The 26797-nt window shown below is 40.4% G+C and overlaps 1 protein-coding gene across 1 annotated transcript in view; it reads right to left on the bottom strand.

Moving 5' to 3' along the window:
* The window catches only part of BEND5 (BEN domain containing 5), an 840137-nt gene that overhangs the window by 94895 nt on the left and 718445 nt on the right, over positions 1 to 26797 (bottom strand). Inside the window, exon 10 of the mRNA XM_001235270.7 lies at positions 2295 to 2447. Within this exon, the coding sequence (XP_001235271.5) occupies positions 2295 to 2447 (153 nt within the window). The remainder of the gene's footprint in view (positions 1 to 2294; positions 2448 to 26797) is intronic.

Below are 26797 nucleotides of genomic sequence, written 5' to 3' on the forward strand. Positions count from 1 at the left end.
ATTCTGAACATGTAAAACCCAGACAAATGACTGCTTCTCCAAAGTGAATCCCATTTCACAGCAAGTAGGTTATTAGTGTGGAACTCCATACAAGTAGCCTGCATTCAAAAGCCCTCTGCATTATTAATAGAAGATGAGCTTTTGACATCAAAGGAGAACCATTATGTATGCTAAACGGTGGCAAAAATTGTACCCGCACTTCAAACCTTTTCAGTTCTTTGTCCCTTGTAAATCAATCAAGGTTGACAGATGCTTTAAGGAGAGTAATCTTTTCAATGATACTGTCAATGGATAACATAATGGAACATTGTCTCTGTGCTGTGTGAAGACATGGAGCTAGTCAATTATGGACAACACTTCATGCAGCCGCCAGTTTTCACTTGAAGTGCTGCTGTTGAAGTATTATAATCCCAACAAATGGCCGCAGCAGCACACAATGTAAATGAGACCTCCTGAAGCTTTGGAAAATTAATTAGTAACAACAGTGGTCCATTCCCACACTTTCAAACACCCGCCTGGTAATGTTAACGATGCACTTCCCCCCTTCCCTTTGAGCAGTCAATAGGGCATATTTACATACACTATTTTTAATCTTCAACACTTTTCTTTCCCTCCTTTTAGAAAACAGAGGAAGCACTGGATTCTTTTCCTCTCCTTCCAGCAGTAATATTCACCCCTGATATTTCTAACTAGTCACATAACCCACATGGCTGCACTTGAAAACAAGGGAACAGAAACTTTCCCACTCAGAGCAGTAATATTTCACTCCTCTTTGCTTCCCAGACATGGGACACTTTGTGGCTGTCTCCTTTTCCAACACCTCTATACCCGCAGCTGTTCTGAGAAGAATGGCTTGGCTGGATGGCAGGGGAAAAGCTTCTGGTCTCAAGAGATCAGTAGAATGTGGGTCGGAAGCTCAGCACTCTGAGTGCAACACCAAAGTCAAACTGTGGCGCTCTAGATGTCAAGATGCATGCCTGATAGTTGGCTTCTACAGAAAGGAAATTGAGAGTCAAAGGGTAGAGACTGCTCTGTTTATTTGGCTATTGGCTTCCATTTCCTATATCATTTTCTCAAAGATTTTCCCACTGTCAACTGAGACTTCCACTAAGAGGAACACAGTCTCCCTCAGTAACAGAGAGAAATCCCACCATGATGAAAATGACCTTCTTCCCAATTACTGTAAATTCTGCTGTGCAGACTCAGCTGCTTTTGCGTCTGATGTTAGATTTTGTTTCTCTAGAGCTAAACACACGAAATGTTTCTCCACCACCTCTGCCACAGGCTGCTTGAGATGGAGGCAGGCACTATGCCCAGCTGGAGGAGACTCATGCTTCTCTCTCTGTACCAGGAGGATGAAGTATTAGCAAGAAGGGGATAGCAGAAATTGAGAAAATATATAGTGGGTAACAAAAGTGGGTAGGAACATAACAGATGTAAAACCAGGACCTAAAAAGTAGGTTTTTCCACTCCTCTGCTTGGTGCAGGAATCCAAAGTGATTTTAAAATGAGTTTGTTCCTTCTGTATGGTGCCAAATGTCACTCACTGCCTTTCCTCCTGATCACTGAAAGTTGCCCTAAATCCACCAGCTTCTCCAGAGCAACTGCAGCAAGTGCTGGATAAAGATCTTCTCCCTCTATTTGAAGCTCACTCCTAAGATATATATATCCTTTACCACCTCATTTATAGGAGCTTGCCATCTATTTCCAATACTCAGAGATAACTACACACAAACCTTCTAAGTTACAAGACATATATTGAGCAATTGCAGATTTTCTTGAAAAACATTTTTCCATAGCAGGATCAAATAATTTAAAATAATTTCCATAGTAAGATCTAATACATAACCCTTGTCACAACTTGCAACAGAAAATTATCCAACCTTTCTCATCGAGTTTATTTGTTTCACCTCTACTTGATATTATACCATTATTTAAAGTATACAAGTCAAAAGTTTGTCAGTGTAATGTAATATAAACACTGAAACATTAAACCTGATCCATTTGATCAAAGAGATCTTCTGGTAAAAATTAAATGTACTAATAAATCAGAACCAAAGGTTATAATGTGGAAGGACCTGCTTCTGTTCACACATCTAATAACAATACGTGAGATCACAACGTACCACTTTGGGAGAAGGTAAGAGGAAGGATTATGGGTAATCATGACTAAAATTTTAAATAGTCCTATATTCATATTAAAATAAGATTAGCATAATTCAATTAAATTAGAAATTTATCATCAAAAATAAACTGGACACACACAAAAATGAATTAAGAGAACTTTTGCTTACATAAGAGAAATCTTCAGCATTCTGACAGAGTAGCTTGGGGAAAACAGCCTGTCGCTGAAATCTTTCCTCATTTTCGAAGATGTTCCCATACATGAAGCCATTCATCATGGTAGAGTGGGCATGGATGTCAATGTAGAACTCCAGGTTAATCTTCTGTTAAGGGGGAAAAAAGCAGACAAAAAAAAAAAAAACACAGCATGAGATAAATCTTAACTATGGTATGTAGGTTATGCCTTCTGTAAATCTACGACTGCCATCCACAAATACATCCATGGTGCCAGTGCCAGAGAGCCACGATAAAGACACTTTATTAATGCATCCAGCCATTCACACCTTCTTACAGAACCTTGACAGACATTTCTCTATCTGTCCTGAGCAGGCTGAAATGCAGCACAGGATAATGTGCAAAATAAAGCTAAGGCATTATTCTTTGCTTTACCACAGGGTCAGTGCCACTGATAAAAATGTGTACCTTCCAGTTCCAGAGCAAGATTGTTAAGGCATTACTGCATGGCTGTGTGTTACAGTACACAAATCTATCCTTTCTGGCAGCTCAAAACTGTGTAAGTAAGAATTTCTTCAGGATTTCCCATGCAGTTTATTTCTGTTTATAAAGACAAATAGCACAATTTCTAATCCTACTTTACACGTGGAAATTTGTTTTACTCTGCTTTGTAGCATCCAACAGAAAAAAATCCCAAAAGCAAGTGCCTTGAATGCCTTTCTGCTTGTAGCAACCCTTGCCAGTAAAACGCAATGTGCAGCTCTCCAGACACATCTGGTCTGCACACAAAACTTGCTCAGGCTACTGGAGAATACTGAGCTACACAGCAGTCAAATGTATTACAAAAGCAGTTCATGTGACAGCAGTGTCAGCTCTTCTAGAGAAGTCTCTAATGGGGGGAGAACATCATTTGGTATGTGATACTAATATGATACAGATTTACGTTCCCTTGGCAGAAAACCAATGTACAATACACAGTGAATGCTTAGTTTAATTAAACAGCCTAGAGAGAGTAATACTGCATCATATTAAGCCTCTCCAATGTTAAGATGTTAGCTAATGCAATATCGATATCTGACCATGCTTCATAGGAAACGGAACATTTAATTGTATTTGACTCTAAAACAATGCATTGTCTGCTACTGCCAAAACATTCTGCTGTGCTGTAGAGAACCAATGGGGCAATAAAGCACACATCTGCAATTTGGAGATATAGCACTAAAGAGAAAGATTAGCATCGACAGGATGATACACCACATATGATTTTCTTCCTCTTCAAACATGCACAGATTAAAAATTAAGATCGAATAATGTTGTTGTTTTTTTTCCATAAGATAATATCCCCATCAGAAACAGAGTTTGCTGAGATCAAATGTACACCTCTACATCATCATAAAACTGATTGTGTTGTAGAGTCTTAAAACAGTGACTTAATGTTGAAGGGAGGAGATAATCTAGTTGCAGTGGGTATTTATAAAGCATGAACGTCCTTCACAAAGGAGTCAGTGACCTAAGACATGTTTATTGTAGAACAACTAGAAAGAGTTCTTCATAGGGATGTAGTTATTAATATAAAGTAATTGAGAAGCACAGCAAGATATACCATGGACTAGTATCATATGTGTCTTAAACAGCACAATTAAAAGCAGTCACTTAGATGGTATAATCTGTGCAGAGGTATCATACGATACTTCTTCATCCGTAGTTCTCAAATCGTTTCCAAAAGAAACAAACAAATGCACAGAAGCACAGATCAGTCATACAACTTTCCATATGCTATTAATTCTGTGATTCTGTGATTATCTGGCAAAAAAACCCACACCTGTAGAATATATGTATGTAGAACTCCAGCTTAGCTTTGATTTGACCAAGTCAACCAGCCTTGCACAGTATCAACAGAGAATTTTCCAAAGTCCTTTAGGATTCTTACTAAAAAGTTACTGATAAAGGTGTTCAGGAGAATTGAACAATTGCCAGTCTCTTGGCAGACTGAAGTTTTTTTGAAGATCTTTCTTGATCATCAGAAACATTTTATGCTGGTTATTATTTGTGAGCAAACACTGTCATAGAATCATAGAATTGCTCAGGTTGGAAAAGACCTTCAAGATCACGAAGTCCAACCGCAACCTAACCTGTCCTACACAGGCATCACCTTGACCTAAAGATTAAATTTCCAGATTGCTCATTTGGAAACCATGACATTCAACATAGAACTCATCACCTAGACAGGTGATCAAACATTTATCCAGCTACTCATTACAACATATCTCAAGAGTCACTTCTTAAGTCGGCCAACAACCACTCTTCAACTGTTTTTCTCTGGTCTTCATTCCTTACCCTTCTAGTGAACATATAGAATCTCAATTTCACATATTCCTGCCCACTAAATATACTCCAAATTTGCAATGATCCACTCTATTCAGTTAGTTGTTAAACACAGTTCGAGTAATTGCCAGTTAGATATACTGCTCCCAGACTCTGCTGTATGTGAGCTGAACAGTATTCCAGTGTTTCACGTTTCTTTTCTTCTGATCACATTTGTTATTTTAATCAAAAGGAAATACCTTGAGCATTCTCCATTATGGAACAGAATGACTCAGTCCACTGTTAATATAACACATGAGTTCCTAATGGAAAAATTCTCTTTATTCAAAGGCATAGTGATATTCTGGCCTCCAAGTGGTTGATAACAGCCCACCGCTAATATATTAACTCAAAGGTTGCCACTTGTGCCTCTGAGTAGTAGTGACTTTGTTTGCAGACATGTTTTGCTGTAGAAATAGGATAATCTGCAGAACAAAAATGAGATGTGGTGAATTTTAAAGGGAAAATGAAGTCAGAAAAAATACATGTCTATTTAAATGTGCAGACTTGAACACACTTAGAACATAATCTAATCCTATCGACTGTTGAACCCCATGGACATCTGACAGTATCCACTCAGCAGAACCCATCTTGGCTACTGCTTCTAATGCAGTAGCATATACAAGTAAGAATGGGAATAAATTTAGATGTGGCTCAAACTCTGATAGTCACACTTGCTTCAGCTTTTAAGCAGAAAATAATGAATAACGAAGCTCAAACTTTTCTGGCTGCCATTGCTGCCTTCTGAGAGACTACAAGTTACATCCTACAACATTATATTAAACTCATCATTTTCTGCTTTAGAGGTGGAATGCAAAATGATTCAGATGCCTTATAAAAGTCATCTATCAATTTAATTCCCCCAAGTGTCTTTTCTTTGTGCTTACAAGCAGCAGCAGAGAGCTTCTCTCTCATGCTCTCTTTTTTAAGTAAAGCTATAATTACCTGGATGACCCGAGCATACAAAGTTGAGAAAACAAATGCAGACCTGCTCTTTCTTTCCTCTGTGTGTCAAAACACTCACTAGATTGACAATGATTGAACCCCACTCCCTAGAAAGCAACAGTTAACATCCTCTACTTTGAAAAGAATGGTCTTTGCCTCTTCTTGCTGCTTACCACATATAAAGAGAGTAAATGAATAAGCAAACAAATATCTGCTCCAAAGTTTATTTGAATCCCTGTCTTTATGACACATACTTTTCACTGTTCTCTTGGGTCAGAATAAAACTTCTAACAGATTGAGAAATACACATATAAATTAGGGAGGGGAAAAATGAAAGAAACCATGGATAGAGAATGAAAGCTCACATTCATTGTTAGGATGTGAAACAGTACTGAAACTGGAAACTGGTGTGTGATACCATGTGAAGTGTTTTAAGAAAACATTTTCACTTGTCTGTGTATTTATTTCATTAGTCAAATGCCTTTGGAAGGTCAGTAAGGAGCGAAAGGAAAGAACAATGTTAATAGCCAGTGCCAATATGACCAAAGTTGGATTTTTGAACAGCACAATTGTGATTCTTAAGGAAATAGAAATTAAAGAAAAAAAAAAGGCAATAAAAGCTGTAATAAGAAGATAAATATGCATTGAGCCCAGAACATGGGCCACTAGAGAGGTAAGTGATGCAGAAAAAAGCCAGCTCTGTCCACAAGCTGTCACTCCAATATGGGTATTATTAATTTTTGGACATAGCAATTGGTTTAGAGACAGTCCCAAAGCCTTCTTTAGTCCAGTATATCATACAGGGGATGGGATAAACTCCTTGCAATGTTTTACACAAGACATTAAAACCATAGCTTGTCGTTAGTGGTAGAGGACATAACAGCCTCCAGGCAGACTTTCCAGCCTTACTGCTCAGTCACTGTTTGAAGCGAATAGACATACAACAGTTGGCACCACATAAGGAGTTTGTCCTTTTTTGGTCAGAAAGGATTCAGAAGTTCTGAGAACGCCTGCTCTTTGAAGTTTCCTCAGGTTCAGAGTCTCTCAAAAGAAAATCGTGCAAAGATCTCAGAAATATATGTCTTCAGATATGTACCATGCAAACCCCATGATAATATTTTGGCAGCTCCAACACATGACACCAGAAAACATAAGCACAACAGGCTAATAAGACAAACCAAGGAGAACCGACCATTCAGCTAGAATGGTGTGTTCAACAGCCGACATTCAGCTAGAAACCATCAGTCCTTGCCTTCTCAGCTACAGGACACTCTGCCCAGTGCCCTGATTCACTCTAGGGATGCACAACACTCATCTATCACTGACTACACAAGGGAACATCAGGCAAAATTTGTGCAGTCTGGATATGATTCATATTTTCAAACTTCCCCTGAAATATCCAGAATTGAATGAGGTTAATTGTACCCAAATCACTTTTCTTACCTCTACCTTCTTTGATACATGTAAGCCATGCACTATTAGAGGTACTATTTCAGAGACATGCCGCTACCCCTTCATAATGCCACTACCCCTTCATAACCATAGGGGAAACCTCATCTTTCCCCTTCCACTCATCATCTCAGGGTGATCTGTTTACCACTGTGCAAGGCCATGGCAATGACAGCAATTATTTACCTAAGAAATTAATAGTAGAAAACTGGCTTACCATTTTTTAAAAAAAACTTCTAAAGATTAAAAACATTTTAAAAGTATTTCCTCTTCTTGCTTCTAGTGAATGGGAATATGTCAGTTTAGATACACTCTTATTCTTACTGACATCAAGCACAGAAGTCAATTTCTCCTTATTCTTATAGATACCTTTGCATGATCTGAGAATATCTTAAGTGTTCCTGAAAAACAGCTTGCAAAATCAGTGGTGCATCAATGTTTGTATGACCTCCTGGCAGTTCTTCATGACACTTCATTCTTTTTTTTTTTTTTTCCCAGATTGTTTCAATAATGTTCTGAGAGCTGTTGTTTTACAGGATGGACTACTCCAAATCAGCTGTAATTTAAAAGTCGTTATTTACCCATCTGATTACGTGCCAATTTCTCTATCTGAATGATACTTCTTAATAACAGGCACAATCTGACATGAATCAAAGAGGATGGAGATTTCTGTTGGCTCCATGGATTCATGCAGCAAAAGGATGGCACGTCCAACAAGACCTCTACCATCATATTTGTCTTACAAAGAAAGAGATGCTTTTATTACAGAATAACATAGGGCCCCCTTCAATGAACTTGAAGCCTACTATACCCATCAGTAGGGCTGAAAGGAGCTAAACATGCAGTTTTAGCCCTGGAGTGGGCAGTCAGCAACCTGCATATTCTGATCCTGGCTTTTTTCTCTATCTGCTTGTTCCTCTCACCTGCCAGTGCAGATAACAACACCTCCTGAGGATTAGCTGACGTTTGTAAAGCACTTTGAAGGTATAAAGCATCACCGCGAGTACAAGTTAAGTGTTAATTCATCTGCCAGGCTGATTCACTCTTTGACCCCTCTGCAGAGACTTCCAGTTAGTGTCAGCTCTGGCAGTTTTTGCAATTCAGGCACCTGTCCACCAGCTATGGGATGGAAGCCAGCAATTCACACAGGACACAGAGAAGCCGTCAGATGGTGGTAACATTTGGTCACGACAGGGCTGAATTGGATTTGAAAGGGTGACCTGGAGGTGAAAGGCTCTAGCAAGAAGCAACTTCTGTTCAAATGCATATTACATTAGGAGGGGGGCAAAGAGACAATTTTAAGACCCAGATCAAGTTTAGACAAGATTTTTGGGTCAGCTGCATAGGAAATTCTTGTATAATTTTTACCCTTGATGAATAGAAATCAAGAGATACGTTCTTTCTGGATTATGGGCCTGACCTCCAGCCAAAAAATGTGAAGAGTAACTCAGAACAAGGAGAGTCATTGTTCTGTCACATCCTTTCTGTCTCCTTTATACAGGAACAGACATGCAAATAAAGCCAGAGATACGGGTTTTGACCTCAGCAAGCTCCGAAGATTTTAGTAGTCTGCATAACAGGAAGAAAGCATTGGGATTGAAGTGGGTATCAGGCCATTACCTCACACTACATATTGATGATCTAAGTTGACCCTGTACATCTCAGACCTCACCTGCACATCTGTACTCTGCATCCATTGACTCAGAAACCCTACAAGACCAGGATCCACTGTATGCCCTGCTGGAAATCCTGCTGTGCTCACTTGTCTGCAACATTGGCTCTACAGAAAGAGAGCTTTTCAGAAGAGGGAGGGGGAAATTGTGGCAAAAAGAGTCACCAGCTTTTGGGGAAAGGGAAAGAAGAATATAAAATAGAAGGAAAATTAATAATAAAAAAAAAAAGTAAAGTTGAGACAGCATTGTCATTCTGGCAATTAACGGCAAGAAAATTGAATTACAAAACAGAAATATCTAAATGACCATGTTGTCATTGGGCAATCCAGATTGACTCTAGTCTGATTCTTCAAGTTTTCTCAGTTGAAATGTTCCCAATAGCTGTATCAGGGAATTTAATACTCCTTAGTACTTTTCCTTAGACAGATGCTTGCTGTGTAACCAAGGGCAAGGCATGTAATGTCTTCAGGCTTCATTAGTTGCTGCTTACACCTGAAGCTATATTAAGTTCAAGAGTTCCTGTTCAACTATTCACTTCTTAGCAGTGCTAATATTTTTCTGTTTTACAAATAACTTTTAATTATGCCCTCACAGAACCTTCTGACCAAGGTACACAGTCTTTACTTTTCAAGTACATAAATAAGGCCAGAAGACATTGCCTGCCTCTCCTCCAATTACAAAGGCAAAGATAGATTCAAAAGCAATGGCTAGGAATTAGGACTCACTGTCCCCGAATTTCCTAGAGACTAATCCAGTTGGGCAAAAATACATGTAAGCAAATCAAATTTTCTAATGACCAACTTCTACTGTCTCTCAAACAATATGGTATTACTCATTATTTCTCATTAAATAAGCGACAGCTGGCAGAATATAAAGTCATCTGGCAGAAGACCTAAGGCAAACACAATAAAGTACTTTTAAAATTACCTTATACCACACAAATCACTGCCACCAGATTTTGTCCAAAACACAAAGATCAATTAGATAAATTCAAAGAAAAATATTCCATCATCTCGCACAAAGAAGTGAATGCAAATTCTCAATCAGAATATCCTCAGATAACATGTTGCCAGATGCTTTGTCCTATTCTTCCAGTCTGTCCCTTAGTATCCAAAATAAGCCAGTGGATACTGAGCCAAGTAGACCTTGTATTTGTTGCAGCATCACTGTTGTTCTTATTTTCAATTTAGCCTTTAATTTTATTGCAGAATATGACTTTTGTAGATGTTAGAAAGTTGATGCTCTACTTGTTCATGAAAAGCATGCAAACAGTCCTCAAAGACAGATCAGTGTGGAATTAGAAAGAGACAAATATATCTGTATGCAAACTGAAAACCTGTCCAGTCAGGTAGAAGGAAATGACATGAGATGTGTCATTCAAAGGCTGTGTGGCCACCTTCTTCCTTGGGAAGCAACAGGAAGGCTACAAATGGGCACTGTGCATGTGTTTTGCTAATGATGGACAGCTGAACAGCAAGCTAATGATCTCTCTGTCTTCCTGGCACAACCTCACCACAAGCAGAAGCCATCCATGGCTGTTAGTCTTATTCTGTTCCTCTGAAAGTTGCCTCTTTCTTTTCTTGCACTCGGGCCAGCGACAAGTACATTCAAGGAGGAGATAAAGGTGAAAGTTGATAAACAGAAACATAAGGACACTGAAAGAGGTTAGGGACTGTACAGCAGGCATAGCTACTTGTGGGAGAAGCAGCAAGCTATGAATTAAAAAAGAAAGGAAGAAAGAAAGAATTGTCCATGACATTCTCTTGTTGACCCAAGATTCATTCACAGCTGGTAGAATAGGTTTTCCTGAGTTTTACAGACTCAGAGGTTGCTCATCCTTACAGATCAGCATAGCATTTCACATCAAATTGCAGAACATTTTCTCCGTGCTTTAAACCCAATGGTATTTATTACCTGTACAGTGTTATCCAAGTTAAAATGTAATGGTCACTTTGAAAGGACCTGCTTTTATGACTAAAAGCACAACACATCATGCATTTTGCAAGGCACTTATCAGCATCAGATGCATCTGATTTTTTTTTCCTCCAATATTCCCCAACCCACATTGGCTGATAGGCAACTGTGAGGCTACAGGCAATACCATCTTGTGTTCTGCCTATCAAACCAAACATCAAGACAGCTGATGGAGGCTGTAAGTAAATCCGTAAGATCTCAAAAGAAACGTATGCCCTCTAAGCACATATTGAGGACCACTATACATACATATACATATAAACTAATTCCTATAGAAAGAGTACGCAGGTCTCACAAAACATCAGGGACTCAAAATTTAACACAGTGGCATAAGAAGAAATCAGAGAGTTAATATGAGGAGTATTCACTAGGGCAGGTCCAAACAAAGCTGTAATAGCTCATAAGAAGAGTATTTCCCACCCTAGAGAGTAGCAGCTGCTGACATTCACAATGGTTGACTTAGAGATGTAGGTGTTTTTGTCTGCTTTTTCTTTTGCGTGAATATATGTATCTTTATAAGTGTGTCCATGTGAGTAAAAAAAAGTCACATTTGAATTAAAAAAAAATTAAACTTGTTTTCATCTTTCTTCCTGATCAGTGCTCTATAATGGACCAAAAAGACAATTTGCTCTGAATTATGGGTATATCAGATCAATGTTTGATCTCTCCTAAACTATCTAAGCCACGTCTCCTAAACCATTAGCACTGGTGGTCCACATTCTGATTTCAGGTTGAGTCACCAAACACCAGACTGACTGGCCAGTTTATGATACACTTTACTGACTGCTTCAGTTGATTGGCTCTGCAAAACCATGTAATTTTGGTTTGTCAAGCTATTCTAAAAGATACAGACAGCTTTGGTAACAGAAGAACCCTACATATGTTGTTATCAACTTGGCCATCACTAGCATGTAGAATCAAAAGTGATGCTTTCTTCCCACACTGGGCTAAGGACCCAGCTTCCTGCTCTAGTTAGGTTTGGAGATCTGGAGTCAGGCAAATTTGACTTTCTAATTTTTACCTGCTGCTGTCTTACAATCCATTTTTCCTTGGTCTAGTTTACTGCATAAATATAAAATCCCAACAGCAAACAGCTGTCACTCTTTGGTCAAGCAAAAAAAAAAAAAAAAAAAAAAAATGTTTCTTGGACCTTTTACTACCTCAGTAATCCCGGGAGTTTCTTCAACACATGAATCAAACTACTGAAATCTGGATCAATTTGGTGGTTTCTTCTCTGATTGCTGACTATGCAGGGAGGGAGCGGTAACTGCACTCCTAACATAGGCTCCTTGATTTACTGCCGAAGTTACAAGTTGTTAATTCTTTGTTACTGATTTTTTTTCTACAATCGAGATGATATGCCTGACCTTATATATATATTCCACTTAGAAACTTAAAAAGTTTCAATCAGTAGTCAAGAGAAGGGACAACGAACAGTTCATTGCAATGGTATCAGAGCGTTAAAGGAAAAATGGCAGTCAGCAATTTTTCTAGCACTTAACATTGCATACTGGCTTGTTGCTTTATGATCACTCCACAAATTGACCCAATCCTTATCTAGAACACAGAATAACACTTAAATACAAGGAAATAAATAGTACATCTCCCCCTGAAAAGCTGGAAACATCAACAAAACACATTTCAGAATAGGACATTTCTCCATAAATGAATGAATGATGAATGAATTATTTATGTGACATATTTGCTGTCTGCTTGTTGAAACTCTAGTGGAAATACAGAGGAGTCACATGTGCCCCACATCCATCATGTCAAAAAACACATCAAAATAGTTCCAAAGAGCTGATCTCCCTTCAAAGATACATCACAGGCTGCTAGCCAGAGGAACCAGAGAAATGCCACAAGGTTTACCCTGTTACTCCAAGAGACAAAAAAACAAGATAGAACCCAAACATACGTGACAGCTTAGTGAAAGTTCTCTGGAAGCAGAAAGTGATCACGTTAAACTTCAGCAGACTACTCATGGGTAAACCAAACTTTTGGTGAATGTGCTCTATGTCTTTATATCTTCCCCAGCAGTTTGGTCCCCGCCGTGCTCCCACACATCACACCGTGAATGGAGAAAGTCCAAAAGTATACTTTAATAAAGCTCCCATTTCTCCCAAGAACTTCTTCCCTTCAGCTTCGGATTTCTCTGAAGGGAGAAGATTTCTGCTATCTCCGATGGTTGGAACCTGATCCTGTCATCATTAGCTTTCTCAGAAACTCTTCATTTGTTTAATGCTAGTCTGTAATAAGAGGCAGGAAGGATAGTCATTTTTATAGCAACTACCTGCCAAGAGAATTCATTTCTTTATCCCTTCAAAATCTCACATCTGTCCATGTCTCCAGGCACTAGTGGAAAAAGCTCTGCATTAGTTATTTTTATTATCAACATAAAAATCTTTCCATTTATTTATTTATTAAGGAAGGAAAAAAAAACCCAGCTATCTACAAAACTCAGTTCATTTTGTCCTTAGGCAGACATTTAAAGCTATCTGCCAACTTCTTTTCTTAATAACAAAATAAGCGAAGTCTTTATTACACAGAGTGTAACGAAATATATCCAGCTACATTTACCCAGCTTAGACATATGCCACCCATTTATGAGGCAAAAAGTCTGTGACTGAAAGAGGAAACATCTGATAAAGGGCCCATCTCTGAACCTCAGCCATGGATGAGTGCAGATGATGGTGCTGAGCCTCAAAAATGTGTGCTGTCCTGAGAGGCAGCCAAGTCCACACTGCACATAGGAGCAGGGACAGATACCAAGAGTCCAGAACAGTCCAGTACAGACCTGTCTATTCAGACTGAGGAGGGCTCAGCCCGGTGACTAACCTGCATTTGGAACTCAAGTGTGCGTATCTGCATGCTATACCAAATGGCTCCTCCAGTTCTTCTCTAACGTAGCAAAGAAGGGAAAAGCTTGTAGAGATTTGCCTTTGGGGAGACACCATCACATCCTCAACCACTAGCCCCTTGGCCTGACCAGCACACTTGCAGGCTGGGGCTTTGCTTTTGCTTCTTGACAGCGTGACATGATGAAGGCTGAAAATATAGACATGGTTTAGTGGGTGACACTGATAGTAGGAAGATGGTTGGACTGGATGATCTTTGAGGTTTTATCCAACCTTAATGATTCTATGATTCTATGATCCCAAACCACTTAAATTCCTTGCACAAATGTCTGCTGGACTCTGATATGAGAACGTGGTAAGTGATGGGAATTGCACATTCTGCCCAGAATTTTGTGGCCTACTTCAGAGTAAGCACTCTCTGAAAGGCAGGGAGGATTTGGAGCCCTAGCCAGGTTATGTGTCAGAGCTGCTGCTTGAACTCTTTCTAGGCTAGCGACTGGCATGTTAAACCCAAACAGCACACATTAAGCTGACACAAGATGAAACGCATTAGGCAGATGGCATGTTTTCTCTGCGCAAGCCAGCACCGGAGTATTTCCTCCTAATGATCTCCTGTTCTTGTTCTCACAGCAAAATTAGTTTTAAAGGAAAAAGAAACAGAAAAATACATAGCATGATGAGAGCAAAGATTGCTGTCTGAAAAATACATCCATATCAACAAGAGATGGATTTTATTCTTTCAATTCCGTGGCTCTTATTTATATATATATTGTTTATAAAAACAAACACCCTATTTAGTCAGACGTGAAAAGTCAAAATTTACATTTAAATGGAGGCATTTAGGTGTTTTTTTTCTCCCTCTCATCTCTTGAATGCAGAGTATAAAAGACTAAAAACTCTCAATTTTCCTAAATGGAAGGATAACAGGAGAATTTTGCATTCTGAGAGCTATTCATTAAATGAACAACATTCAAGTCAGCGATGACCAAAGCCCACCTGATCAAGGGGAAAGGAGCACTGGCTATTAGGCCTGATGGGGATTTACTCAACAGCTGAGACCAGCAGAAGTTGCATTCTCATTGTGCTCCATCCCCAAGGAGTAAATTATGCCAAATATAGCTCCCTGAGAGCAACATCTACATTTTCAGATGTACAGTGGGTCACCATCCAACTGCAAATCACTGCAATTTTAGATATTTCAGAGCCACAATAGCACAGGTTTCATTGCTGGAACTACTGTGGATGTTTCGAGGCATGAGGTGGACTGCTTGTAAGAGAAAATAAGACGACCTAGAAGAAGTCCATAATCACACAGTATTAAAGCTATTGTAAAATAATGAAAGTGGAGACAAATACTGTGATGGCCCCTAAAGCTTGTCAACAATTAACTCCTTTTTCTCCTCCCAGTTCTTCCTGGCAAGGAAAACGAGTACTGACTCTAACCAGAGAGTCAATCAAAGAAACACACTGGTGAGCAATGGGCGCAGAGAATGCCATCCCAGTCCATGGAAAGATGCAGCACCATTTTTAACCAATTTATCTCGCTGGAGCAGCCCAGCAGTAACAGATGATGTACCATAGCAGCTCATTCAGTCCAGAGCTGGATTGCCACTCTCTGGCTTTTTCTTAGATGGAGCTGATCCACAGTGTTAAAAGGATACAGACAAAAAGAAACCTCATCATTTTTAAAACCACGGTTAACCACAAATCCAGCCACCGCTTTGTGGGGCTTTACATCAATTGTTTTTAACTCTCTCTTGTGTGTTATACTGAAAGAGACTCATACAAAACAAATGAAGAAAAAAAGAAGAAAAGAAAAATCATAGAAATAGTCTGGTTGTATTTTTAAAAGCAGAGGAAATAGTACATAAATGGCTGGAAAAGGCACACATACAATCTAAATGCCTGGGAGGTAGGAGTGCTATCGCTATGTACTCAGCACTAGGAAATCACTAACTTGCTCTTTTTAATGTTGAAAACAGTGTTTCCAATCCCCCAGGACACTACCCCCAGCACTACTTTACTATTGGGAAGTATATTCTAACATTTGTCCATCGTGGCATTGGCCTCTCCATCTCCTGTTTGTGAAGGGGTACGTGCAAAGGATAAGTAAAATATAAAGGACTGAGAACATCTTCAACTTTTGACTCTGAATTTAAGCTTATCCTGAGACAGTGGGAGAGCCATAACATATGTCTTCAACATGTATCAGATTTCCCCTCAAACAACCACCAGCATCCCCTCTGAGCACACTGAGACCATCTGCCCAGCTCTAAGGAACCTGACTAAGAAATAGATGTTCTACGTCTCCTTCTCCAAGCTCAGGTCTTTACAGCTGTGTCTATCCCTGTGATAAGCTGTAATACTTTCTCTAGGCCTGTGGCACACTCCACCCAAATACCTAGGATGGGTACATCCTACCTATGCTCCTGGTTTCCTTTGATTGGACATCCAGAGGTGTGAGCTTCTTGCTTCAAAGGACCACCACCAACCCACCTGGGCTTAGACCTGCCCTGCAAGCAGGAGCTTGTACAGATGTGGGTTTTGCTTATTTTGTTTGTTTTCTAACACCCACAGGACTTTGTTTTTATTTGTTTCTCTACTTCAGATGGCAGCACTTCAAATCCATCCAGTTGCCTGCAATCTTCAAAAGCAAACAAAGTCTGTTGACACTATGTGGCAGGTTTCCCAGAACCGCTGTCCCTTCACTTTGATGAATGAGCTCACAGCCACTAGGTATGCAGTCTTTCCAGACACGTAGGTAATTAAAGTCTACCTGGTATTTTAACCCAAATATGATGCATAACACTGAGAAAATGTTGAGATCTGTATAACATTAATATGACTCCATCAAAGGGTAATGAATATTGTAATGCACCATAGGAAAACAGATACTGTTCGTGGACACAGACACGCTTCACTTCAGAAAAGCCCTTAGGATACAGTTTTAGCCTCCACAGTGATGTCATCTTGAAGGAACACCAGTCTTAATACTATGGGATCCTGTGAAACATATCCTCCATTGCCATCACTTACCATGACCAATTCTAACAGTCCACAAGGGCTGGTATTCGCACAAACTTCTGTGGCATCCATGCCCACAACATCCAAATCTGACATCTGTTAATTCCATGCAAGTGAACTCAGCTGGACAAAAGGATATAAAGTAATATAAAATGTCAGCTTTCATGCTATATGGATTAAGCCAGCCATGTAATCAGACAGACTTTATGATGGGCATATCATGGGTAAGCGGTGATGACAGAGTTTATCAGTTACCAAAAAACAGTAATACATATGCTTGATTCTGTCTCTGTAGGAGATTTTCAATCAGCGGTCCCTAACTCAGGCACATGGTTATCACAGCTGGTGGAAACGTTAAACCTTCTGGGTTACCTTCCAGCTCCAGCAAGGTTTAGCATGCCCTTGAATTAACCTTGAATCTTACCCAAGGGAATAGCTGTGCAATAAATTGAAACAGGCAGCTCCAACCAGCTGCAAATACACAGGGATTGGGACAGGGCAAGGCCAGTGGAGACTCAGCAACAAAGCTAAGGTACAGCCGTCCACCTTCTGCTTGTCTGCTCGTGTACTGCATTATGTGAGTCATCAGGCTGCTGTGCTCCTCAAGGCAATGGCAACTGATCTCCAAAAGGTCAGGCATCACCTGAAAGTGAATTACATTTCACACTGAATACGTAACTTCTTTGGAATGACTTCTCTGCTGGCACTGCACCACTCTGGTGTGGAGAAATACCTGTCAGGTTATGGGCTCACTACAGAAGTCCCCTCTATGTACTCAGCTCCTCTGTATTCAGTTACTGGGAGAAAAGCTACACGACAGGTCTGAGTCATCTAAGGCATTCTTCTTACCCTCAAAGTATTTCCAAGGCTTTTTTTTTTTAGGTTTTTTCCCCCCAGCAAATATTCTAATATCCTTTTTAATAGTCAGACTGTGGGGAAGACAAGCCTTTGCAAACATTTTTCAAAGAAGAATGTCAGCTGCCTCACAGCAAGTGGACCAGCTCAAAGATACAGAGACCAAAGATACACGGCACAAGCACCCACCAAATTCAAGCCATCTTCCGTGCTAGCATGCTGAATACGTACTAAAGACCACCACAGTTAACACCATGCTTGGCCACTTGATTACTTGGAAAAAAAACCCCAACGATACAGACCATCACATCATGCCATACCTTCTTATTTTTGGCAGGGAGAGGCGGAGTTGATTGCTTTGTTTGTTAAAAGGTTTTCAAGTTCCCATAAATGTCACTGAGTTGTGGGTAAGGCTGTGGCATTTTGCTCTCTCTAATACCAGGAAATTCATATACACATTTGCAGCTGTTTATCTTGTAAATACAGAGTCTGAATCAAAGCACTGTGGGAAAAGTAAGTGGATTGTTTTTTCCCTAACTTTTCTGGAACTCAATAATATCGTCAGTTTCTCTTTCTCTCCCACTTCTATTTTGTCTTAAGGCTCTGCATCTTGGAAGACTGCGAAGCTGCTGTGTGATTTTTATCTCCATGATTAAAGTGTTACACTTTATTGAGCTCTTTGCATCAGCACCAAAATCTGCAATGCAGGATTTTACATAACACTTCATTTTCTCCTCGCACCATTACTGTTATTAACCTGGTGGCAATAAACAGAAAATACAGTTCGGCTCATGATGTACTCCTGAGGTTTTGGGTTGTTTTTTTTTTTTGTTTTTTTTGTTTTTTTTTTGCTTGTGTGTGTGCATAACACAAAAGGAAAAAGAATGGAAATGAACGAGCATCCACCCTATAAAAGATTGGGAATGTCTGCATAAACCTGCATTACCCTCAAAGAACAATAGCAGCTTTTCAGAGTTAAAAGAGAGATACTGTTCTACAGCATCTGCGTGCAAAGATTTCTTCTGAAACAAGAGATCAGAAAAGAAAATATCCGAACAACATCAAAATTCTCCACCTCATTACAATTCTTCATTACGCTTCTGAGATGGAAGATTTGACTGATAGTCTGCTTTGGGACTCTGCACTTTTCTTTTGTCTCCAGTGTTTGTTTGAACTGTGGAGTTTGGAGAACACAAGATCTGTCAGCAGCACAGCATAAGGGTTTGAATGGAAAGGCAAGAGCTGCATGTGCATCACAGGTGACCTTCACAGTCCATCGATGGATGGAAACAGAATGTGTCAGAGATATGAGACCTCAGAGTACCAAGGAAAAGAGTAGGAGTTAAATATCCACATGTGTAGGAATGTTTTAGCAATAGAGATCCTCTTTTTGCTGAAGTGGGAGGAGACCTGCAGTTTCTGGAACAGGGGATGGGAGCAGGGCTACAAGAGCCATGCAGAAAGAGATGGGTCATCTCTGACCAGCTGGTCACCAAAAAAAACCTCACAGTAACGGAGAGAGAAGAACATAGAGAGATAAATATGTCAGTATGGGGAATTAGCTAGATAAGCCTGTCAGGGAAAGAACATTCAGGAGCAAAGCCACTTTTGGTATGAACAGCAATGTTCGGGGGCTTAGGTATCATTTTCAGAGAAAACAAAAATAAGGAGGGCAGGCTGCATCGTCTTGCTCTTCTTGTCTGCCCTTCAGATCACATAAGCACTTGTTTTAAAGTCCTGAAGTGCCGTGGGTGGAAAGCAGGGGGAAGCCTAAAAGCCTATTTGCAACCTGTCTTCAGTTGTTCCTACTGCTCTCCATGAACTGTACTCTGCTGCAATGTGCACACAAGGCATTTCCTTGCAAGAGCAGTTAAGAGAGGTGATGAAGATTGGGCTGAGTGGTATTGCTACAGCTCCCATCCAAAGGACTGCTTACCCTGAGAGGTTCTGGTTATTTTTGAAGGATTGTTTTGTTGTTTTCTTTTAAACCAAAAGAAAGCTTTCAGAAAGCTCTCCGAGCTTCTGCCCCCTACTTTTGTGGGTTCCTGCTCTTTAGTCTCGCTATTTATTTTGCACTTGCTCTTTACTCATAAATGCTGCAGTTTGAAATATAGCAGAACATTTTTCAGTCCGTCAATGTGTTGTTTGCTGTCAAGGAGACGAAATGTTACTACTTTCCTCTGGAGAAGCTTAGGACATGATGGATGAAATGTCACAAATAATTAGACTTTTCTTATGAATTACACTTTTTTTTTTTTTTTTTTTTAACTTCTGTTTTCATGTCAACAGGTATGTTACAGATAGGCTGCATGAAAGGACCTGGGGAAATTTTAGCTCTCTGCGAACAGCAGTAATGTAATATCTGCTAAGCCAAGGCACAGCTCTGGCCAAGACAACCTTTAAACAACTTCCATTACGAAAATTCTGGGCTATGAGAATCTGAATCCATTGGCAAGAACAGAAAGGACCAATCCGGTTCTTAAACAGCATGGACATAATTGCGAATGTAAAGGTTTTCTGACATAGTGTGACCTCAAACCCACCCACTCCAGCATCTTGTTTCTGACTGAGATCATTGGCAGCACTGTTAAGCCCCGGACAATAGCACATCCAGTGATAATCTAAATAACTATGAGGCTTGGAGGGAATAAACAGTGTCGTTCACTTTCACACTTCAAACAGAGATGTACTGCAGAGAGGCAGATATTCAGATTGCACAGAATTATCTAGAAGGCAGACACGTAGAAATCCTTCAACTCTGAACTCTGGCTTGATTATCATGGCTAATCTGCATTTCATGGATAGGGCACACAGCTGTGAACATCCCCAATACCTGCCAAATATCTGAGGATGCTGAAGAAAACTGCAGGAAAAAAAAAATATCACAGGCATTCACATCCTACTTCATTATTGTTATATGAGTTTCTAAAGCTCTCATCATTTTAATCTCTAAGTTTATAAACTGCCAGTTGTTATAGTAGGTAGGCAGTAAATGCTAGATCATACATAACATTGCAGCTGAATTACTGCTTTGAAATCTTGTATCGCATGCAATGACTTTAAATTGCTCGCTTTGCTAGAGAGAGGCTCAAAGAATGTGAAGCCATGACACCTAAATCACACTAATCAATGATGTAAATCTTAACTGACAGAACGTATCAATAATCAGGAAAGCTCTAGGGGATGAAATCTTGGGAATTACACACTGTTTAGGTCTCCCTTCCATGACAAACCTATTGTCGCTTATTGTAGAGTCATGAAGAAAATACAAAGATTAGCAATAAGACAGAAATTACCCTCTGACATAGAAATAAATTATTACTTTTTATGTAGAGCAAAAATAAGTTTCTGCATACATTTGCTAAGTGATCTCAGCTGATTAGAAATTATTGAACTGAAATGGAAGTGTTGCAGCGAAGAACCTGAAAGAATCATTGGGATAACTGCATGCACATATACATGTGCAGAAGGGAGAGGGAGGTGTGAGGACCCAATGGTCCTAAATGGAACACAGTTTGCAGGGGACTTCCAGCTGTTTCAGATATAAATTCTAGGTACCGATATTACTAAAACAGGGCCTGAGGAAATACATGGGTTGCTCCAAAAGTAATGCCTCCTATTTATTTCCATAAGAACTACAAAAGATTAAAAAAGCACAACAGCAATGTTTGATAGAGCAAATTCTCAGCTACAAAACACTATTTTTCAACATAGGCACCGCCATTAGCTCTGCCTTTTCACCAGCAATGAACAAGAGCCTGCATGCCATGCTTGTAAAAATCTGCACCAGCAGAGATGACCCACTGTCCCTGACACTACTGCTGAAATGTATGACTCACTGTCTCATGCTCACATCACCACTTGATCTCCATAAAATTCACAAGAACCCATGAATGTCAGTGGGTGCCACTTTTTCTGCATGAAGGAGTTCAATGTCACTCCTTTGCTTCATACACACTTCCACGTCAGATGCCATTTTGCCAAACTGCCCCTCTGCTGCTGTCTGTCACAATGGGACACTGACGAGAAGGTTCAGCCTCTACTGCCATACCATCAACATCCACCTCTGACACAGTGGGCCGACATAACAAAATAGGGAGCATTACTTTCAGAACATCCCTCACAGTTTTCAAATACCAAGATCGGGGAGGGGGAAGAGAGAACTTAAAAATGTTGGGGGGTTTTTCCTCATCCAGAGAATAGGGCTGAGACCATCACCTCATCCCTAACAACAAAAGAACATAGCTTCCCCATGGATAAGAGCAAAGAAAGGGACTGAATATCCTCTTGACTGTGTCACTTCCTTCCAGCAATACCTAATGAGATTCTCTGTTGAGGTGAAACCTGCCACACATCCTCTACATCAAAAGGGACCTGCCTCAGACCTTCATGCTACCTAGTATGGTAGGCAGTTGCTTCTGAAAGTCCGCATGACTACCAAAAGTCACCTATTGCTCTGTGAAGAGCTTCAAAGTTGATAAAAACCATCACAAAGCACTTCTTTTACTGCTTCAGAACTGTTTATAGTCTAACAGCCATGTGAAGATTTATCAAAGGGAAGAGTTAAGTGCTTGTGTTCTTTTTCTCCCTTCGTACAGCCCATCATAACATACATCATACAGTAGCAGTGTATCCTTCCTCTTCCTTTACACTACAGCTAGATAAGGCTCAGGAACATCACCAAATTTCCTGCAGTGAAATCATATCCCAACATAAACACATAATACTGGCTCTGTTCCACTCAACTTGTGATAAGGACAAGGCACCAGCTACCTAGGAGCATCTCTCTGGAGTATGGCATTTTGTGGATTTCTGTGGCTGGTTCCTGACTCATTTATCACACACTGAAGGTTGTACTCCTGCCACAGTCCTTCAAGGAAGCTGCTCTGCTGCTTCCCAGCCAGCAGAGATGGAAGGGGCAGGAAGCCTCCATATCATGAAATGATACGTGCACTGATTCCTCAGTTCCGCCACAGACTTTGCATTTGACCTTCAACAAGTCATTCAAGTTCCTCTCAGCTCTCACTTTTATAATGGGGATTGCAGAACACTTGTCTGTCTAATCTTCATAAATCACAACCTCCTCCTGGAAGACACTCGCTCATAGTGTATGGCAGGGCAAATTCAATGGGATGCTGATCGTAACAGGAGCTCCAAGGAACTGCTGCACTACAAATAACCCGTGGTTACACAGACCTCAACACAACTCCCATTCATTGTGTTTCTGGAGGGAAGCGCAAGAGTTATTATAATAGGAATATCCAGATAACCTGTTGTTTGAAAGATGCTGTGTACTTAAGAAACTGCCCTTACTTGTATTCAATGCTTTGTACCTCAGGTTAAATCAATGCAGGAAATATTCCCTCTATTCCCATATCTCAACAATCATCAAACAAAAGGTCACACAATATATCATCAATAAAGTAACGTCTCTTGAAAATCAGTTTTGCCCCACAGTTTTCATGTAGTCTAATTACTTTTGAAATAGAAGTGTCCTCCTTTAACCCTGCCAAGAAGTTATAGGCACAACGTTCAGTTCCCATTTAAAAATCAAAGCACAAAAGGGTAGGGAAAAAAAATAATAATAATCACTAACACAAATGTCAGTTGGGCTGTACAAAAAAGAACATGGAGATAAACGTTATCCTCTTTAGTTTGCTACCAAAACAGAAGATACTGAGCTAGAGCATGACAATAAAATCAAGTACATGTATGCAGGCAAACTGGTGAGTTGAGCCTCCAGCTCAATGCAAGCTGGAAAAATGATCAGAGGGGTGGGGAAAAAAAAACCAATTAAGCCATTAGGATTAATGAAAAAATAAATAATATTTTTTAAATCTTTAGGTTTAAACACGTGAAATAAACTGTTCCTGGTAACAGGAGAAAAGTCTGAGGGTTTTTTTTTTTTTCCTGTTAACATGGGATTTTTATTCTGACAATTTCTCTTTAATGTTCCTTGAACATAGGCTACTCAAGCTGCACATCAAAAATATACTGGCTTGGAGTTTAATTTTGGGACATTTAACATTACGTTTTTCCAAGAAATGGCTGTTCTTTTCCTGAATTTCATGGTTCATTGAGCTTTCAGGTAGGAGATGGTTTTACAGGGATATGTCTCTGTACATTCTTTACAGGCCTTATAAAACTGCCTCGCCGGCTGCAGCACTCTGATTGCCTGGGGGACAGTTGGCAGGGGTAGGTTAATCCATGTGACCCCCATAGTTCAACTGAAACTACTGCAAACTTTCTAAACAGCCATCTTTATTTCCTTGCCGTCCTCTCTTCACTTTCCAAGAGATACCCAGGCACAAACTTTCTCAAGGACAGCTGGAAACAAAGAGATAGGTGAACACAACACGCTTCTTCCTGAAAAAACATGCACAGCAGTATAGACAAAGATTCCAGCAGACCCATAGATTTACGATCCCTTAGGTACCAACCCAAGTGAAAACTCACATATGGCACAAGCGTAACAATTAGAGTTGCGCTGAACTGTATTTCTATACCAACAAGAAATACAATTAATCTGCCAGGAGGGGTGCATCATTAGCAGGTAGCTGTCCTTTCCAGAAATGAAAATAACGTGCTTACTTTTTGAAGGAAATAACAAGCAGATGCAATTCTTCCCAGGTTATCCTTTATCCTATATGGTAGTGTATTTGACTTTAAACAGATGATGGGCTATCTATCATAATTATTCCAACCTGGTGCAAAAGGGTAACTTCGCGCTGCTCGCACGCCTTTTCTTCCCATCTTCTGAAGCAGCATTATTCAGATTTGCTGCCTGAGCCGTGTAGCACTTTGCAGCTCTACCCTGCCTCCTTTCCATCTCTTAACACCTCTTCTCCTATTCCCCCCACCCCTATCAGCACTGTCCCCGCAGCAGAAATTGCCACACATCTGTACAAAGGACAAGCACAAGAATAAGGTGACAGTTCTTTAAGGAATGCATAAAAATGCAAATTAACAAACACCAAATTTGCTGTAAACATTAAATACTTCAGACATGAAACCTTCTGTGCTACAAGAGTGCTTTCAGCATTATCTATTCACAGCAGTTCCTCTGCTCCTGAGGGTCATAAACACTGAGAGATGGAGCCAGCAAAAAAGCTCTAGTTGAAATTCAGCTCACAGCAAAAGCAATTTCCGAGTGTGCAAAGTGCTGTCAGCAGGCCTGATGTTTGTGTATGAAATATAGACAATATGACTGGCCCATCGGCAGTCACTGTCAGCCTGATGGATGGTGCCTGAAAAGAAGTAAAGCGGCTGCCGTTAGGGCCCAGTCTATCAGATGCTTGATGGAGATTCGGGGGCTTAATAGAGGTAAAAGTTTCTTCTAATCGGACAAAATTTCCAGCGGTGATCACAAAGAAAATAAAAGGGATAGCAATGCGATACGAGGGCAGAAGCAAGGCTTTCCCATCTCAGCCGCAACACCAAACACAAAAGGAAAGCAGTGCAGTCTCAATATCAAGCAAAATTGTATCTCTGGTCCTCTGACCTTGAGTGTCCCAGAGCAGATGGGGCAGCCCTATAGCTCATTGCATGCCCACGTGTCTTCAGGGCTTCACCACAGCCCATTCTCCCTGGCAAAATGATGTCAATCAAAGACCCATAGGAAGGAAACGTAGAGACTGCATAACAGGCACACATCGTGGATCAGAGAGCACAGGTGGCAGTCAGTTAACTATTACACGTGCCAAGATACCATGAAAATCCAAAGGCTCTGATGAAATAATGTTGACTACCTCAATAAAGCCTGAGTGGTTTGCAATTAGAAGTGAAGTTGCTTTTCAAAGTTCAGCTGCAAGCATGCATCCAAACTATATATAGTTGGAAGCTAAATTAACCCAGAGCTTTGATCCATCCCTATTTGCAAAGTCAAGGGAGGACTGACAGCTAGTTCTGTTTTGGTCCCTTCGGATACACGAGAAGGGAAGTTCACAGCAAGGAACAAGGAATAATTATTGCAAGTTCAGCCATGGAGTCACGGAATCACTAAGGTTGGAAAAGACTGCTAAGATCATCTAGTCCAACTGCCAACCCAATTCCCCCCATGTTCATCGGCCATGTCCCTCAGTGCCACAACTCCATGGTTCCTGAACACCTCCAGAGACGGGAATTCTACCACCTCCCTGGGCAGCTGTGCCAGTGCATCACCACTCTTTCAGAGAATTTTTTTCCTACTAATATCCAACCCGAACCTCCCCTGGTGCAACTTAAGGCCATCACCTCTCATTCTATCGCTGTTAACCTGAGAGCAGAGGCCAACCCCACCTTTCCACACCCTCCTTCAGGGCACTGTAGAGAGTGATAAAGCCTCCTCCTGAGCCTCCTCTTCTCCAGACTGAACAATCCCATAAGACTCAACCAGTGCTGTTTTCTTAAGCAACACGAATTAAATCAAAACATACAACAAGAAATTCAAAGCATGCACAAATGGGAAACATTTTAAGTCTAAGACCTGCTCAGGTCTAACAGTCCATCTAACATTTTGGAAGACGCAACATATATGAACAAAGAAACCTAACCTTAAAAACCTTCATTTTCAGTGCGACTTTTTACTTTTGGCTTCAGTTTTAACAGCTTCTCTTCAATTAGAAATAGAGTTGGGAATAGCTGCTGGGGCACGTAAGGAATTGAAAAATGGTCATTTTACCTCAGAAATGTTTAAGCAGGTCATACTCTATCAGGAAAAAAAATAAATATGAATGTTCCAGCAGCACTGGACGCTGCAATACTTAACTCCAGCACAGAAGGACAAAATGCACCTGGTTAGTTCCTACCTGACTTTCCAGAAACACAGCCTACAGCTTACCAGTGGTTCTCTCACCTGCTGCACACTGTCTAGGAATGGAGAATTTCTCCCCCAAATGGCCTCTCCCCAAAGAGAGATGGTCAGAAATAGATCTATCCCTGCTGTCAGACCAGGATATGGATTTGAGACAATCCTCTTGGTGTTTCCGCACTACTCAGTGGGTTTTCTCCCGTGACCCCAGTTTATTCTGCCTCAGACTCAGCGGGATATTCTGCATCCCAGAGCCCCATTCCAGGATTTGTCACAAGGGCTGGCAATTTCCTACTTACCCAACGTACGCACGAGCACACAGAATTCAGCCTGGTAGCAAAGCAAGCCCTGACATTAATATCCTTTAGCACCGACTCCAGAAGAGTTGCTAACAGTGAGCTTTAAAAAAAAAAAGATTGCTGCATCTTTAACAGGTTTTAAACCAAGCTCCTTTACCCTATTACCAGCACCTGATGAAAACGAGTACCCTATTGAACTCACCAGCGGGCCATTAGAAGTGTGTCAGATTATATTAACTAGGCAATTAAAAAAAAACACCCAACCAGCACTAA

This window comes from Gallus gallus, chromosome 8 (genome assembly GCF_016699485.2).
Source record: "Gallus gallus isolate bGalGal1 chromosome 8, bGalGal1.mat.broiler.GRCg7b, whole genome shotgun sequence".
NCBI lineage: Eukaryota > Metazoa > Chordata > Aves > Galliformes > Phasianidae > Gallus > Gallus gallus.